Genomic DNA, 19217 nt, shown 5'->3' on the forward strand with positions numbered 1-19217 from the left:
TGATCTTTTGTTTTCTGTTTTTTGCAAATCTTAATATGGTGTCTACGTTTATCCTTATAATTCTGAAGGAACAGTCTCAGTGGCTTTTTTCCCTGTATATAAAATGTTACTATTGCTCTAACTCTGGGGGAAAATGTAGCTCGTGTTTGGGACATGCGGAAATGACTGTCAGGTGAGATAATTGCAGTATACTATTGTAGTTTGACAATGCCAGTTAGTCTTTGGAACAGGGAGTGAGCACTCTGGAGGACTTCTCTGCTTGGCCGCTCATGCGTGTGGATCTGTGGTTCTCTCCCTGACATGCTCTCTGTTGTCGCCCCCTGGGGGCACTGGAAAGAAGCACGGTGCGGAACTGTGATATGATCAGTATAGACAGGCTCTCTGAAGAGAACCCAGGAAGCACAGTGAGCTGAAGAAGATACACAATGTAGAACTTTCATTGCCTTTATATGATGCTAAATGCATGCAAGTGTAGTGTGCTCTTCACCCCATTTTGGTTTGTTTGCTGGTCCCCCCAGTACACTATGTTGTCAGGACAAGTGCCCTTCCAGTGTCAAGAGAAGAGTCTCACCCATACCAGTGCCGAGGAGATCATGAAGAAGATCAAACATGGGGACTTTTCTTTTGAAGGAGAGGCCTGGAGGACTGTATCCCAGCAGGCCAAGGACTTAATACAAGGTGATGATAATATAATAAAATCAGTGTAGTAGCACAGGGTCCAGTAATGTAGAAACCACACAAATTCTTGAACTGCAACAATTTAATGAATTCATTCATTTGTTTAAACAAATGGCAGTACAGAATGTTTGCATTTGTCTGTCCACACTAAAGAGCTGCTCACAGTCGACCCAGAGAAGAGGATTAAGATGTGTGGCCTCCGGTACAATGCCTGGCTCCAGGATGACAGCCAGCTGTCCTCCAATCCCCTCATGACCCCGGACATCCTGGGCAATTCCACCGCCTCTGTGCACACCTACGTCAAAGCCACCTTCAATGTAAGCCAGCAGGGCAGCGCAGTGCTACTGAGGAAATAACTAATACTGTTGTCAGTGTTTCAGATTTCACTCCTTGACCCATGTTATTGCAGCAGGTCCATGGTATTTGAATGATGTTTTGGTTGTTACTGCAGAGGTGTGGTTTGAGTAAAAAAAAAGACACTCTCAAGCTGTAGCGGAGGAAACGGGGGGGGGGGGGGGGGGGGCAGACGGTTCTTCCAGTTACAAAGGGGCCTACCTCGGGCGCAGTCTGCCTGACTGAACATGTATTTTTGTTGTTTAGTTGAATATTATAAATAAAGTTTTGTGTGTCTTGACTGCGGCAAAAAATAAAAAGTCAGGCTGAGGGCGTAATGGTTTCGACCAACCCCTAGCTAAGTTTCTCGCCATGATATGTATTTTGAATGAGCAGAGATATGATAGAGCTACAGAAAACTTAATTCGCTGTCCAGTATCCTTGTGTAAGTGTACAAACAGAAAAATTACACCCTTTGTTCGAGTCCCAGAGTAGGAACTAGGCGATTGCCAGCTGTCTTGTTTTATTTCCCATCGCTGTCACTGCTGATGGAGCTGCGGTATTTAAAAACAGTCTCATGCTATGAGGTGTGTGCTGAAATAGCACACCTCACTGTAATCCGCATTTCTCTCCGTTTCGCCCTTCTGTCTCTGTAACTTTCCCCTTGGATCTGCCTTGCATCTCCATACAGCCTATAATAGGCTGTAGAAGGGCCCACTACAGGTCCTTGCCCCCTATGCAACGACCCATCGCCTCCGCTCCTATTCTAAAGTTTTAAGATCTTAGCCTTTCCTTCTTTGTTGCAGGCCTTTAACAAGTGTAAGAGGGAGGGCTTCCGGCTGCAGACAGTGGACAAGGCCCCGCTGGCGAAGAGGAGGAAGATGAAGAAGACCAGCACTAGCACCGAGACGCGGAGCAGCTCCAGTGAGAGCTCACACTCGTCCTCCTCTTCCTCGCAGTCGCAGGAGAAGACACCCACCGGGGACCCACCCCAGCAGCCCGCCAGCACCCCCCTCACCCTCACCTCTGACGGCAGCAGCAACCCGCTCCAGGACCCGGCCCGGTCTGTGTTCCACTTCTCCGAGTGAGTCGGGAAGGCCCGGTCCGTTCCCAGCGAACCGCAGTCCGGGAGGGGGAGGGAGGGGGAAGAAAACCAGGACAAGACGCACAGACATGACACACTCACACACAAACAACGAAGGCAGCTGGGGGGGGGGGGGGGGGGGGGGTGGACGCACTGTCACACACGCATGAGGACCCCCGCGTCCATACAAGCATGCATCTCTCCAACGTCGCTAGCAATAGACGGACCAACTCGTCAGACCCAATGCATGACCGTTCAGACCGCCACCATGTCGAAATCCAAGGGCTGTGGACGTATTTCTCTCGGCTGGGCGGTGGAGTGGAAGAGTATCCGCTCACCTGTGATTACGAGTCTCACAGAATGCACTGAGGCTTCAACTACAACACTGCAGATTGTCGCAGCTACTGTAGATGCGTCTACAACCCAAACAAAAGAGTATTTAAGATGTGTACATTAGTGATAAATATATATAAAATGTGATCCTGAGATGTATGGTTTGTATGTTTTAACTTATTCATATCGTAAGTGTCAGAAAGTGAAACAGATGTTCTTTCAGTTCCTAGTTCATGCCATTTCCACTGCTGGTCACAAATTGACAGGATTTCTCAACTTCAGATACTGTAAAGTCCCACTTTATTCCAACGTGTGTTTTGTGAAGTGGTTTCTTCGGGGATTGAAACCTCAACATTGAAAATAATTGTGACGTAGAAATTCATGTTTTCAGTCTATGTGGGTGTTGTACATTGCATTGTGTTGCATAACTGAACCTCAGATGGAAAAGCAGTTTTTCCAATGCTTTTTCCTGCCAGGATACACACGGTGCACAGGTATTGACTAAGCGTGGAGCATTACCTGGGCGCAAGTTCGCAGCTCTTTCTCCTGTGTGAGGTCCGAAGTTTGTCCATTGTCTGAGAATTGACTATGGAAACCACAGGTGTTGTTCATATGTGACCAGCCAAACAGTGTCATCGTCTGACTCACGTAAAGGTGCTTTTTAATGAAAATAATAATAAACATTTAGAAAAAGGGGATGCAGATTTAGTGTTTGTAAGTGGTGTGCTTGAAGAAGCACAGGTTGTAGTGACTCCTATCAGATCTATTAGGTGAAGGACATTTGAAAACAGTTCTCATTTGGAAAGGTTATCAGATGTGCAGCCCAGCTAACTACTGTTGGTTTCTCTGATATGCGGTGGGGTTGGCAGCACAGTAAGCCAGGTTTCATAACTTCAAAGCTTTGACGTTCTTGTCTGTAGATCTTTAGATCTTGAGGCTGCAGTTTTTGGGAAGGGCTATTGCATGCCCAATGCCAAGGTCTGTATCAAGTCTAACTTCCAGATTCACTGAGAACCAATAAGGGACTGTCTGGTGAAAGTGGTGATGGGCACAAATATCAAATTAACAGAGAAGTAGCACAGCAATAACTCCTTGGTATCTCCCTGTGCTTGAGGACACCCATGGTTCCCCTGTCTGAGACTAAGGACTGTCCTGAGGCAGAAGAAATTGTGCTCTTTTTGAGAGTTGGTCTGGTTTCAGTTTCATTCTTGGTGTGGGCATGGAGTCATTTGACTGCTGTCAGAGGTTTTCCATTAAAGTTTCCCTGTAAGAGCTGAAATGTTGGGAGGTTTCTGGAGAAAATCTAGATCTGTACATTGGAAAAGTGCTATTGTGCCACCTGGCCAGGCATTTTTCACAGCCTCCAAGTGGAGGTCATGGCTTTTTTACCACTTTTCACCACTACCTGTGGGCATAAGGATTTGCACGGGAAGGTGTGTGTTTCTATGCAAAATCTAATGGGAATATCAGTTAAACTGTCATCAGTCTGAAGCTTTGCACGGCTATATGAGTTGTGTGAAGTGTCCGATTGGTAGCATTCAGTCCTTGTAAGTGTTAATTTGTGTTTAATGTATATGTAATATCAAGTTGTGTAAATGCTTCTTAGTACAAAGTTCAAAACAGTGGATCCGACACAATAAAGGCCCTTGTTCAAGGCCGGTTGAATTATTGTGAGCATCGGTTGGCTTTTTGCTCTTTCTGAATTCTAGGCTGTAGTTAGAGCACAGTGGTACAGCTCAGAAATGCTGTTCTCAGAAAGCGCACCTTGCATTGAAATCGTATACGCTTCTTATCCACCTCTTGCAGATTCACTGTAGGTGTGCTTTTGCAGATTTCTCAGATTTGTGATTTTGGTTTCGTTACCTCATGACCTGAGGAATCTTAACAGAGAAGGGATGTGAGCAGTTTAACTGCACCAAATAGGAGGGGCTATTGGGAAAAGAGCTTCCCGCATGTATTAGCCTTGATTTGTATCTGTATTAGCTGATTTTAGATGGGAGGCACTTCAGCGGGAAGAAAGGAAACTCATTTCCTTTTGTTTCCAGAGGGAAGGGGATGGAGGGCTGCTGTAACGGGGCATGCGGCTGCTTCCCTGATATCCGACCTCAGCCTCAGACAGGCCACCTGCCAAAGGCCTAATTACACCCCCAGGCCCAGCTCAGACATGATCCGGAACATTCTAGCTACATTTGCGTCCACACTTCACGGTTCACAACCGCGTTCAGCGACCTCTTGGTGTTCGAATCACCTTCCATACAATTACGCTCAGCAAACAGCACAGTCCAGCAAACTTGAGTGGACTTGAATTCATTGTCATTGAATTTGCATCAGTTTATGTTAGTGAGTTGCTTATAAAGATCTTTATTTTTTTAAAGAAGTAAACCCTTGACAGTTTTTCACATTTCACATGTTAACAGTCCCTACATTTATAGGGACCATTTATAGGAGAAATACAATCATTGCTGTTTACCAACTGAATCAAACCATGTAACAGAGGGGTATGGTGCTGAAAGTATTGGATGCTAGCTGGCGAGCCTAAGTTTTCCTATGCCATGTTTAACAGTATTTGTTTACATAAACCTCCTGTGTCATTTTGGACCATTGTGGGGTGCAGTTCTCGAATACAGCACAGTAGAGCTGGGACTGCAGTGAGGCCGAAGTCTGGATTTCTGAACACGGTTGTTGAACTGTTGTGAAGTGTGGGCAGGGCTCAAGATTGGAGATTGTGGGAGCGATTGATCCTTCCGAAAAAAAAAGAAAGAAACACAAATGCCTGACTTATGACTGTTATGTGTCCAGATGTTTTCAAGCTTTCTGATTTCCTCTGCTTGCATCGTGATATGTTGCTTTGTACAACAGCTGGCTTGGTTTCTCTTGATACCTACTTGATACCTATGGTATTGGATTTCCCAAGTTTCTGTGTGCTTGTGTGTGTGGATAGCGGCACCGGTTTGGACACAACAGATCACGCTGATGACAATCACAATCATTGTGTTTTTTACACATTGCAAAGCACTGTGAAGTGTCATTCCCTTCACGAGCACAGGGGCTTTGGCTTTGGTTTTGGAATTATTTTACAGGTGAGGAAAAGAAGCAGCTATCTTCCTCACTCATTCCTCACTGCTTCTTTTCAATGTTAAACGTGCAAAGGAAAATGTCTTTCTTTTAAGATGTTTGGATAAACTGTAATCCAATGAGCAGTCCTATGCATACGCGGTAAACACAGTGTGTGTTCTGTATATGAGGAGGAAAGGCAGGAGCGGGGGACAGCGTCCTCTTTCCTCATCAAAGGAATGCAGTTTCTTACCTGGGTGGTGGATGTTCCTCCATACCCAGCACAGCAGTGCATTTCTAAAGCGGCAGAGGGCCTGCTTGATTTTTACATTCACATTTCAACTGGAAATAAGGTGCGTTGCCCTCCACCAGAGGGCTGTGTTTGCTATAGTGACAGTGCCACGTGGCCTGACATTTCGGTAGCAGGAGCCACTCAAGGCTGGTGTCACTGGGCTGTGTGATCAGCAGGCCTGTGAAAATGGAACCGATGCTGACATGTACTGTAATATGTACCCTAATACAGTCCTGTGTTCTCTCTGCAGACAGAGGTGGGCTTCAGGCTGTTAGAATTTTCACATCTTTCACATCTTTTAATTACATGAAATCTCCCAAAAGTGGCTGGAGATTTTAAATGAGAATCTATTTGTCTGTGCTGCTTTTTATCAAGGATGCAGACCGTGTTTTTAGGCAGGCAAGAGAGATTATTGGTCCTAGTTCTGCTTGCGGTTAGCCATTTATTTTGGGTTGCCGTAAAGAACTTGTGTAAAATATTGGCTTGTTAAACCTGTGTAGTAGTTGGATTCACATTAGCTGTTTGTCTTGCTGTCTTTACTCTATGAATAAATCAAAGATATTTCTGCATTTTTTTAAGAAGAAAATACTTTAAAGGCACCTGTCTGCCTGTAAAAAGCATGAGTAGCCTGGGATTATGATGATGGTAATCCGTTCCAGAGTTGGGTCAGGCTCCATCTCATCTCCCTGCGATGGTTCTGGAGTCAACTGGCTGTGTCTATAGAGCAGCTCCAGGTGGCTGTTCTCAGATCACACTCAGCTGTCACTCAGCCTAGGTTTGCAGGGGGCGGGGGAGTTGCTCAAGGTCAGTTGGTTCAGGAAGGGCCAAGGAACTAATGTTCATAATTTAAATGAACTTAAGTTTTATAAGAAAGTATTTTGAAGTATTTCGTAAGGAAAAAAAGGTAAAATACTAAGCCCACGTGCACTTAAGCACTTCTTATTTTGGGGGAAAGTATTTGGAAAATAGTGCTGTTGTCTTTATCAGGACTGAATCTCATGGCTTTCCACAGTTTGATCATGTGGAAGGCGCTGTATCTTTGTGTACCAGTTGATTGCTCCCTTGTGAATTCCACTCTGTAGTTGTTTTTTATACGCTGTTTGTGTGTTTTTAAGAGGGGTGTTCCTTCCTAGGTCCCTCTGAGCTGTCATTCTGGCCACAGCTGTGGAGGACGTGTGTATGTTGGTCCTCTTTGGGAATACTTTTGGAGCTAGCAGTGTTGCGTATTCAGAGACTGTTTTCAAAGAGAGATTGTTTTCTTTTCAATTTGCCAAAGGGAAAAGTCGCCGCTGTAATGGCAGCTCCGTTGGAACCAATTAATGAAAAATCTACCTTTGCAACAGGAAAACGTCTGGTTTTGTTTTCAGACTTTCTGCTGAAATATGTATAAAGCTTGCAGTAATTCTTACTCCTTGTAATGCAGTTGAAAAAGGGAATAAGGCTCTATTCTTCTGTGACTGTGCTTTGGTAGGAACCGTAGTTTTGGTGCTTTGCGCTTTATATCTACTAAAAGACGTGTGCCATTTCACTTATGTCCAACATAAACAATCACTGTAGTTTGGCTGTGACAGTTATCTCTGGTCTAGAGACCCTGCTGCCCACTGGACTGTGGACCTGTGTCACTGTGAACATCCATCCTGTTCTGGTTTTACTCTGCAATCCTGGAATTGCATTTTTAAGGTGAAGTCATTCCCCTTTAATGGGAAGGTTGGTTGAAGTGTATTTTGAAACAAATCAGCTTGCTCGTGAGTTCACCGGTGGAAATCAACGAACCATATCGTGCTGAACCATGTGTGGCATGTATGGCATAGAGGGTCTCTCTTCTCAGCTGGGGAATGCTAGTTAGATAGAAGGGAATTTATTTCACTGTTTTTAAAAATGGAGGATCTCTTGTGAATGAGCTGCTTTGTAAAAAGAGTGTCATTGCATGATGAAGTCAGACCTTAAGTCTGTGAAATGATGTGATGTCTTTTAGTGATTCTTCCTTCTCAGGAGAACTCAGTGCTCGATAGTAAAAGGCTGAGCTACAGGCAAACCAACTGTTGGAAAGAGAGAAATAAAATGGGTACTAGTGTTAAATCTAAAGGACTTTGCCTTCCAGGGTTTTTTTGTGTTCTACAGGGCATTTCCAATGACAGCCAGCAGGGGGCAGCCTTTCAGTATGTCTTTCCTTAGATTTTATTTGGATTGGATGAGGTCCATGGGCCAGTTGCTCAGGCTTGCTTGTTCTTTTGGCCGTGGAGGAAAAGAGCCTCCATCTTTTAGCTCATCAGAGTGTCCTCACTGCAAAATGTGCAATTTCATCCTTATGCAGAGAAAATACTCTTTAGATAAGGGATTTCAGAATAGCAACATAATTATATTTTTTGTTATCTAGCTGGTCTAGAATGTAGACATATTAACTTATTGATATTCAACCTAGGTAATTTGTGGATATATCTGCACAAATATGAACCAAAATAATTTCACTTGTGTTGTCTGATTGCTGTATATATTGTATGTTAAGCCATAAAATTGAAAGGTTTGAATACAGATATTGAATTGCTCTGTGTTGGTTTTGGTTTATGCTGACATAAGAAATTTAACAAAAAACGTATATTGCTTGGGAAAAAAGGTTGTCAGTAACAAGGAACTCTGGTGAGTATTTTAAAGAGCATTATGTTTGAAAAGGTGAAATAATAAACATATTTTTATTTGTTATGTGTGATTCAATGAGGTGTAAACCCAGGTTGTTTGTGTACAAGTTAATGGTGTAAGGGTGTACTGACACAAGGAAAGAGTGAAAAGAATGTGTGTTTTTGGAAAATTAGTCCTGTTGCAGTAATGTTATGTGTTTGTAGATTTTTCTTGTTTTCTTGGTTGAGACGTGAATATGTGTTAATAAGATGTTTAAGAAAAAGATAAGGGCTTTAAAGTTTTGAATCTTTATACAAAAGAAATAATATAATGCTGGTACTGTTTATTGTCATATGTTTAATAAAACTATATATGTTCACATACTTATGTCTCGTAAGTTGTTCATTTTAGATTTAGCAACGAGTGGTATGAACCACTCGTCTGTGTTTGCGATTACTTTTTTTTTCCTTCTAGATTTTCCCATTTTGTTGTCAGGGTTTTGTTCATTTCTGTAGATCACCAGCAGAGGGCACTCCTCACCTGCTTTTGATGACCACTGTGCCAATTTTCTCCCAGTAATGGAAGTATAATTCAGTTTCCATTGAAGTACCTGCCATGTCAAGTGCTGCTTCTCTTATAGCAAACCAGTATTAAGAAGACAGCGGTGGATGCAGAAGGTATTAGCCGAAGCTACATGTTTGGGTTAAGTACAATTTCAGAAATGGTCAGATATTGCTCTCATTTTCCTGTCATTGGTAATGAATTATGTCAATTCTGCTGTTTGCCAGTTCTGCTTGTATATATCTAATGCAGACCTGTTAGGCTATGAACCCAGGGAACCTGCTGTTGGTTTCTTTGCTGGTTTCTTGTAAGGTCTCTGACCTTTCCCCTTGTAAGCACAGTTTCAGTCACATGACTGCCTTATTCATCCAGTGCAATGTCATACAAAGCAAACCCCAGCAGCAGAGTTTCTCTCTGCATCCTGACAGTTATAAAAAAGGGGTCTACAGTAGCCCGCATGCTGCTCTGTAAGTAATTGATTCATACACCACCCTTGCAGTCTTGGAGCCCAGCCCAGTGTTTTAAGGCAGAGGCGTCGTCATGGTAATAGCTGTGCCATGTGCCTTGTTATTTAGCTTTGGTGCCGGTGGAGCAGGTCACAGAGGGAATGGGATACATCTGTACCTGGTGAAGACTGTTACGGTGAGGGTGCTTTTCACAGTCCTTTTAAAAAAAAAAAAAAAAACCAAGCTCCTTTTCTCCCCTGAGATTCATCAGAGGTGCTGGGGGTATTCTCTGCTGTCCTATTAGAGTGATCTGGGGGAAAGGACTGGGTGAAAGTATAGGGAGCTAGCCCCTGTGAAAGCCTCTGGGATGGTAGCGCAGAGGGACTGCGGGAGGGTTCGGGACAGGGGAATGTGTTTGTGGAAGGGTGAAGAGTTTTTGGGGGAGGGGACCGGATTGCGATTCCTTTGTGTCCTCCTCCTCTCCGTTTTGACTGTTCAGACGTGCTGCACGGTGATGGCTTTTTCTGTTCTTCAGCCTGCCCCCCCCAACCCCCTCCCGCCCTGTCCCGGGCCTTTTTCAAAGCACTCTGCATTCCAGCGGGCCACCAGGGTAGAGCCTTTAGAGCTGGGGATGCATGGCTCCTGGGTGGCCTCTGGCACAGGGGGTCTGGGGGAGGAGACGATGTCTTATTAATTGACTGGGCGGCTTGGGCAGAGTGGAGGAATTTGGGAGAGAGGGTGTCGGGCGGAGAGATTCCTTCATACCCAGAGTTGTCTCTGGCGCTTGTCACAATGCAGCCACGCTCAAGTCCAAATTTCCTAGCGACAAGATCAACAGCAAAACTTTGTTGCGCTGAAATCATGTAATAACGTAACATGCCTAACCCACGGATTCAGATGTAAACTGAGGAGCATGAGGGGCAGACGGACCCCTGACCCTCACCTGAAGCCTGTCGGCGGGAAAATGTCCGCCTCGGGGAAGAGGCAGAACCACCCGCTCTCCATGTGGTCTCTCTGCCCCTCAGGTGTCAGAGAGTCTAATCTCATTTACATGTGTCCCAATCAGCGTTAATGGATCAGGCATTGTCCTGCCCGGAGCCGGCTCAACCCCATCATGTTTGAACTACTTCCCACAGTGTCGTCTCCACGGTGACAGTGCAAGACCCCCAACCAACACCACCTCCCATATCACTGAAGAATTCTCCACACTGACAGTGGAACTAGGAGAGACTGCCGACAGGGGCGTGGCCATCGCTGCTCCTCGGGAAAGCACAAGAAGGAAGTCCCAGGGGAAATGAAACCAGAAACAGGCCCCCTGACAGCAAATGCATGAGTCTCCTCTCAAGCACTCACATTCACGCATTCAATACATACTTACATCTATACATTCATGCTGTACTTATACGCATACCCACACAACACGTTATGCACACGCACAAACTGCACAACCCCACATTCATTTTTTAATGTTCTCTAATTACACAGCCTGCTCACATTTGCCAAGTAGAATAATAACTGGAGGCTTACTTAATTGGCTGTTATAAATGGTAAGTTTCTTTTAAGCCCTTGGTTAAGTGCAAAATCCATCAGCACACACAATTCCTGTAATGCTTCTAGGTTTATAGACGCCATGAAAAGCAGCAAATTCAGGCTGGATTACAGTTGACACTGTACCCAAATAAGGCATTCAATCAAGTCATTATGTAAGGTTAAAATGAAAACCTTTTCAGAATGCCAGCTCTTAAGAAACACTCCCATGGACCCCAGCTGTGTCCAGGTCCATAGAGTGTGCTGCCATCTCCACACTGGGAGAGCAGGGTGACCCAGCGCAGTGCTACATCCATCATCAGTATAGGAGTGAGTAGAGACGGATTGATTGCACTGACCCCAGGCCAGGCTCTCTGACCCTTGAGTTTCCTGTGTTTTGTGGTTCGCACAATATGATCACTGCTCCACAGACTGGTTGAGGACCAGGCTAGGAGGGGGAAAGAGAAGGGGGAATCCTCTTTCACCCTGCTTCCAGAAAGAGGGGACAAAAAAAGAATTCTCTGTCATGAGACGTAGATGCTTGAAAGAGCCGTCTCTCTCTCGAGTGAGACGCCATCACAACACAAAATGTAATCTTGTGGTATCGCCACACGAGAATGGCCATTCTAAACTTGTGATTTCCACTTGAGTAAAACGCCAGCCATTGCTCTCATGGACCAGTGAGGACCAGGTGGAGTAAACTGCTGATCTGGATTAACTGTTTCACCGTGAGGCTGTGATCACAGGCTCTTCTCCATACCTGGGTCCAGTGACAGGTCTGCATTTGTCCACCGTGAGTCACTGGTGATGGGGCGGAAGACGTACTTAAGCATTTCAATTCAAGTACTCAAGAATCACAATTTTGCAGTAGCTTAACCGTCATTGCCTGTCATGCCAATATATCAAACTGGCAAAATGGAATTTCAGGCCATGCTACAGTATCAAATTCCTAATGTGCATCAACCCATTAGCCTTTCTCAGCAAAGTAATTACGAGTAACTGCTCCTTTTGAACTGCTGTGAACCGTTAAACATCGGTGTACTTCTGTCTGATCTTTTACTTCTCTTAAGAAGTAATTATAAAGTTAATTATTACTCTAAACCTGTTTTCTAATCCAATTATATTTCTATACTGTTATCCATATCCAATGTTCCCCACCCCCCACTGATGAAAAACATGGTTCGCTGCCTCTCAAGATGTGAGCAAACGTCTGCCTTGCTTCACTCGAGGTCTGCTGGAAGCAAAGAGAATTGCTGCTAGTTTGAAGTGCCGCCTGGTTACCATGACAATGGTGCTTTGCAAGGGTATTGTGAACAATTACCCAGGTTTCCCTTTCTTTCTGCTATAATCAATGATGATGAGATTTGTCCTTGAATAGAAATGTGCGTAGAAATGTATTTAATGTATTGCATTTTAATACATACTACTAATTTCCAGAGGAAGTGCATACACTCCCTGCATTTTTAAGCAGTGTTGTGTGGGAGGGAAGGAAAAGTATAGAGGAAAGAGGTTAGAGTTACATGAAGTCCACCTCAATGCTCGGCAGGCCTTTGTTGTGTATGTCTTATTAGAGACTTCCACTCTTCGTCAGGGTCAGTGTTGGTCACAGGGTTGATGAGGCTGAGGCTGTAGTCTACTTATTGCTTATTGTGTGTGTGTGTGTGTGTGTGTGTGTGTGTGCGCGTGGGTGGATGTCGGGTGAAGGGTGTCATGGGGCGACTCTCACCGTTGCCCTCATTTGCAATGCTAATGGACAGGAGACAGCTGTCACCTTGCATGGAACACGATTGCTCCTGAAGAAGAAAAAGAAAAACAAAGGCTGAGAATAAATAGGTTTGCCTATTATCTTCTGGCCTTGCGTGAGCTCTGGTCCTTGAGAGCATGAATTTAAATGCAGTCTCTGAGAGAGCGAGGAAAATTTCAATAAATATAATCATTTAAAACTAAACAAAAACAAAACATGAAAAGCAGGGATGTATTATTTGGCAGCGTATTGAGGCTCTTGCACTGACAAAAAAGCTATATTAACAATAGATAATACATACCACCTCAATGTAGCTGCACATATGTGTAAATGGTTTTCGCTATAAAACATATATTCAAAGGCCCTTAATACATCTTTCTGTCCTACATGTGCAACCATGTGTATATATATACATACAATTAGTCCAGTATCATCTTGAATGAAAAGCATTAACCTGAAAGCTTGGAGGATCTGTCCATTACTGCATTAAAACAATATAATACAAATGGCATAATTTACATGCGCACTCCACGCAGACCCGCTTTGTAATAACTTCAGCAGTGCTGTGAATTTCATTTCACGGTCTGAAATCAAAGAGGCTTTCATGTGAAGATTATCAGTTACTATATCGGTTGAAGCAAGAGCAAAGACTGATTAAAAGGGCACACCTGTGTCTCTTTACAGCGCCCAAAACGTTTCGCTGAAAGCTGGGGAGAGTCTGGACACCCACTTTTCCAGATTGCCAGGGCTCTCTGTCAAGGATTTGAATTTCTGTGTTACGATCAGATTTAGGTATCTTAAGTCCTAAGACCCCCAGCTGATCTCTTCTGGTGTGGTAACGTCAGGGAATTGTGTTTATGCGTGAGAAAATGTATGTACTACACTGTAAGGAACATCATTACACATTGTTCTACTACATGCATTGAATGGGGTTAATATTATGGAAGATTATCAAATGGAATAGAGCATCATGTCATCTGACAGTGAGACAGTGTTTTTGTGGTTAATTAGTGGGCTTCTGTTTCTGTCTTGGTGATTTGTCGGCAGTATTTTGGAGTGGACAGGCACACCTGTCAGGAAGAATGCTTTGCATTTCTTTCTAAAACAATTTAGCCACAAAACAAAAGCTGGAAATGTCTGCCAGGAGCCTCTTCCATTTGAATCAGTTAATTGTGTCAAATATATTAAACAGGCTTTTCAGCTGAACTTGTACTTATACCCATAGAAACAATGGGTAGATATATAGACATTTGGTTTTCAGCACAAGGCCACATGAGATGCAGCACCTCATGCTCAAGGGGGTCGGCTGACATAGAGAGGAAGGGATTTATTTAGCCAATTAAACAAGGAGATGATTATACTGGGAAATTGGCCAGGACATCTAGGAGTTGCCCTCCCTTTTCGGTAAGTGCCATGAGGCTTCTAATGTCCACAGTCAGTCAGGACCACACTGAATATCTCACCCAAATGGAAACACAGATTTAACCATTAGGCTGTAGCAGGCTACAGGATGGTATGGCTGCTGGAACAATATGACACTTAATGGGCAGAAAGAGTGAGATATCGCTGTACAAAGAACAGCTAGTTCTCAATTGATTCAGTTACAGAAAACAATGTATCTAGAACAACAAAATGCAGTAGCAAAGCAAAGAACAGACTACTAAGGTAACTGAAGACTGAAGACCTTATATTTACAATTATTCAATGTTCAACAGAATGCACAAGGCTAGTCTTACAGTAGCATGAGGACAGTTCAGGAGAAGGGACCCAGATAGAGCCATAATTGCTTCGGACAGCAGCTGAAGCTAGTTAAGCACACTCGCTGTCATTCTAAGGAAGGCAGTGATGAGAGTGACACCTTAAGCATAATATTAAGGCCCAGTACAGGAAGCATTCAGTAAGAATGAGGAACTGCATTATAGTAAAACCCCCTCTTCCAGCTTTAACACTTCTGACACCAACTTCACGGTATTTCATCCCTCCTTTATAGTTAATCACTGTCCAGCTCCATAATGGTGTAAACGTGCATTTAATTTCATAGGCAGCAGAATGAATTTCAGGAAGAGCAGCCTTTATTCACAACTATAGGCTACTCTCTGCAGAATAAATGCGACAGTGTTTCAGGGGCAATAGTCCAGGAAGGTAGACAGTCATACTTCAATTCATTTCCGCAAGCAATAATGTGTTATTGTTCAAAAAATCCATAGCATATTAGGGAAAAAATCTTACCTATTTTTTCAGTCACAACATTTCATATTGTTTTCACAATCAAAATAGTAACACACTGGCATCAGAAAAAAAATGACTAGAAGGTATTGACATCAACGAGTTGCTTTCCTTGAGGTCTTGCAAAATCAGATTTCTTGTGTATTATCTTATGATTACATTACATTACATCATTTAGCAGACGCTCTTACCCAGAGCGACTTACAAATAAAGGACTATGATACTAATCAGGTAGTTACTGAGCCAATGGTGAAAGAAGAGGTTAAGTGTAGAAGAGGTCTTACTTCTTACTTCTTACTTCTTACTACTTACTACTTAGCTGGTGAGGTTTTGATTGCTTGTCCTTTATTGACAAATCACAGACAGCGGCAGTAAAATGTCTCTTTGTTTCCTTTTATTTCAAAGGAAAGAGTATTTAAACATATAAAGTGGAAGCACCACACACTGAGTGAAGTTTTTCTTTTCTGTCTTGTTCTTCATGTGATCTTCACTTCATCTTCTATAAGAATTAATAAATGGAAAAGACATGTTCCTCAGATTCTTATGCCGGTTTGTCATGAGTAAATGTAATGCAAATCCAGCAAATCCATCCTCCCCAATCAGAGGGAGATGGGATTGCAGTTAAATTGGAAAAGACCCCTAGCACCACTTTACCTTCCCTACAATCTAAATGACATCTGAAGCACAGGCAGAGCTTGACTGGAACCTTTTTATTTACCCAGCACTGCGAAGGGGATTAGACAAAACGGCTGCTTCAGTATCTTCCAGAGCATTCATTTCATTCTGCCCATGCAGAGTGAGGATGAATTCAGGCAATAGCCCTCAATCCCGCATGCCCCAGTGCACCTTGCACTGTCAAAAATGATATGCACCTCCCATGAATTTCCAACCATGCCGAGTCTACAGCTTTTAGTTTGCACGTTTGTATCTACAATGACTTAGAAAAGTGCATTAATAAGGATTATTAATTAATTAATTATTAAGGATAGGCATGTCTATTCCTGCAAGGTAGTTCTATTGAAACACTGCAACAATACGTGATGTCATATGGTGCACAAAAGGGGCAAAAATGTATAATACAATGGCGATTTTCAGCCACCAAGCTTGTACTACTGCAAAAGTCTTATGTAGAGGGCTTTAGGGTGGCTGGCCACTTGTGTAGTACCTTAGCTAAGACAGCAGCTGCTCAGCTAGCATAGTATTGCTCTTTCCTTCACACCTTATTCAGTTAAGACCGGTTTGTGTCTTACGGGCAGTACAGACAAGGGCAGCTGTAGCAGACCCGGGGATCTGCACAAAAAATCTGCCCAATCTGCCATACTAGTTATTCCTGGACATAATCTGGTGTTGTCAGCCCAGTATCTACATATAAAATTGTGGTTCTTGGTTGGCATGGGCAAAGCCCTTGAATTCCTAAGCTAGTAAGAATAGGAGAGCTCAATTTGAGGACAACATTAGCTTCCATGTGAAGCTTGTAATAGCAGAAAAATTACAGGCAATGCTACCAGGATTCACTATTCATAGGTAAACCAACCATGAACCGTTGAAAAAATCAATAAAAGCAACCATTCATTTGCAAGCCTATTATAGACACTGAAACACAAACATTAGGCTTGTGGTTCGGCTCATATTTTGAATGATACAGTTAGAGTACAGACATCTGTTCAAGCTAAATTTGTTTGCACACTGACTGAAAACTGGGCTACTACTTACAGGTAATGATGATTAGCCTTCCTCCCGGCACTACACTGGGTTTATCTGCACCAGATAATCTGGCTGCTCACAAACAGCTTGTGCATGGGGTAAGTCAATCAACCAATTTCCACAGTGTCCAACAAAAATAATACAATGCCACTACTGGAAAAGGGGCAGAAATGGTGTCTGTATGGAAATATGCTAACAAGCAACTTTACAAGCAGGTGAAAACCAAGGGAGTGGAAAGGGAGATGTTTCAAATCCACCTGGCTCACAGCTGTGGACTATTAACTAATTGTTTCATAGGCGTATAGCTCTTAATGTACATATCTTCAAAATCACTCTCCATGTGAAAGTTTAAGTGTACCCCCCTAGTCACTTTAAATTCTTTCTTTTTTAACCTCTCGAATGCCTTCCTCTTTTACTAGATAAGAAGATAATAAAATACTTTATTAATCCCGAGGGAAATTTGAGAAAGACCAAAAGAAGAAAAATGCTAAAAAAAAAAAAGATGCTAAAAGCTAAAATAGATAGACAAAACAATACAAATAGGTTGGCGCTGTTGCGACGGGGAGCCACCTGTAGCAGCACCTGAAGTGAGCAGGCATTTGAAGGATTTTACCATGGGGGTAATCTAGGTTACCTCTCTTACTTACATATTTGAGTTCAGAATCTCTCAGTTTCTGTTAGGTCTTCTTATAAAAAATCAATCACATACCTAACCACCAGTGTATGACATGATTAGTTCACAGCTGATGAATCCCTTACTATCACAACTCTGTTTCTGGTTATTGGATCAATTGGATCATTGCATCATTTACATCATTACAAAGGTACATGTATCGATCCTAGTCAGATATATATTTACAGATGAAAACATATGCATCTAATATTCTCCTCGGGTCTGCTTGAATAGGACCACTCATAAATTTGTCTTGGGTTATAGGGGCCTGTTTAAAGCTAATCTTGGAGTAACAGCTTTTAAAATGGGTTCACTTTTGATAAAAAATAGAGTATATGGTTTTTTAATGGAGTATCTAGGAGCTGCTATATCAGGTGTCAAAATAATCTCTGTTTTGTTAAGAATTTCACAATGTAATTAGTCATTAGGAATGATTAGCTTTTTATAGGCATTATATGTGATTTTGGAGTTGAACTATTTTTGTTGGACCCTGTTTTTCATATAATGTGATTGCTGCTAGAGTTATCATTCATTATCACAAATTGGCCATGTAAATGGAAGTGGCCAAAACGAATATTGTTTCTAAGACCATCTGGATAAACACAGCAGAAAGTTCTTCCTGAATACCAGTGTAGGTCTTTATTGATCACTAAATCTACAAAAATGAATCACTAGAATGCCGTATAGCAAGTTTGAAGTGAACACTAAACCTCTATCACATTTTTTTTCTTCCTTGCCTTGACATTTGAAGTATGGATGAAGTTTGACCTACAGTCACCCTGGACGGTGAAAACTGGAGCAAAAAAGAACTGCTCCACTGCCTTTCGGAGTGTTGATTATGTTCCCTCTCTACAGACTCAGAGTGGGTTTCGGGAGGGACATACTGGCCCTGCCTTCCTAGTATGTCAGAATGGTAATTAGTCCTGTCCTTTCTCCTGGGGGGTTATCGGGTTGGTGCGTAGAGGGCTTGAATTTCAGTACCATGTTCTCTCCTTGTAATAGAGAGACACAACAAGCCTTAAGCGATTTAACAAATATTATTTTCTGTATTTAGTTGTTATACTGCAACCCTAATTGAATTTATATGAAAAGGAAAGTAGGAAAATGTAATCCAGGATGTCTGTCTTCTAAGCTAAATGTGCTTTGCTTGGATAAGTTCTATGGTATGTCTGCATCTATAGTTGAGCATTTCCATGCATTTGCACTGTCTAGTATTTATTTTGCTACAACTGTGGTTTACATTTCAGAATGATGACAGATGTGGAGGAAGATATTGATGGAGAGGTAGAATGAAAGGGTAAGAAGAGAAAGAGATGTTTCTGTTGTACAGGTTTAATTATTTTTCCTTTTTCATGTAATTTTATTCTGGGTAACTGAGTCATAGTTTTTCATTTTTTGACTGAAGAACGTCTTCATGTATTTTTATGACAAATGTAGGTCTTTATGGGTGATTTCTATGGGGTAGATAATTTATGACAAAGGCAAAGATTCCTGTGGACAGAATGAGGAAAGTTAGTGGGCTTCCACAGAAGTCTTTCACTAAAAATATAATTACACGCTCCCTCTTCAGTGCATGGGTTTCCCCTCTTAATAGTGTTTGCCCAAGCTGCATGCAGGGAAATGAGGCGGAAAGGTAGGGGTGAGGGAGGGGTGGGAAGGGGCTGAGTTGCTGACCGGTGCTGGGAATTACTGAAAATTTGTATACAAGAACAGCACACTGTTGTTTCATCTGGGGTTACTGTCTCACTGGAGGTTCTCACTCGCTCTTTCTGCTTTCAACTCTCCCCGTCCTCTACCGCCACATGTCATAGCTGCACGATAATCCCCATGCTGTGCTGCCTGGATCATTATAGACTGTGATCTGAAGACGCTGAAAGGGGGAATTAGTCAGGAACACAATCCCTGCAACCTTTGCGACCCCAGACAAAGCCTCAGCTGCTGAGGCC

The 19217-nt window shown here is 42.8% G+C and overlaps 1 protein-coding gene across 2 annotated transcripts in view; it reads left to right on the forward strand.

Annotated features, from left to right (window-relative positions):
- Nucleotides 1–8175, forward strand: part of rps6ka5 (ribosomal protein S6 kinase, polypeptide 5) — a 33118-nt gene extending 24943 nt beyond the window's left edge. Inside the window, exons 15-17 of one of the 2 annotated variants that reach the window (XM_036541681.1) lie at nt 519–678; nt 832–995; nt 1818–8175. In XM_036541681.1, the coding sequence (XP_036397574.1) occupies nt 519–678; nt 832–995; nt 1818–2099 (606 nt within the window). In that variant the 3' untranslated portion in view covers nt 2100–8175. The remainder of the gene's footprint in view (nt 1–518; nt 679–831; nt 996–1817) is intronic. The other variant, XM_036541682.1, reaches the window with a different exon arrangement.
- Nucleotides 8176–19217: the final 11042 nt, after the last annotated feature.

The sequence above is a fragment of the Megalops cyprinoides genome, chromosome 12, assembly GCF_013368585.1.
Source record: "Megalops cyprinoides isolate fMegCyp1 chromosome 12, fMegCyp1.pri, whole genome shotgun sequence".
Taxonomy (NCBI): domain Eukaryota; kingdom Metazoa; phylum Chordata; class Actinopteri; order Elopiformes; family Megalopidae; genus Megalops; species Megalops cyprinoides.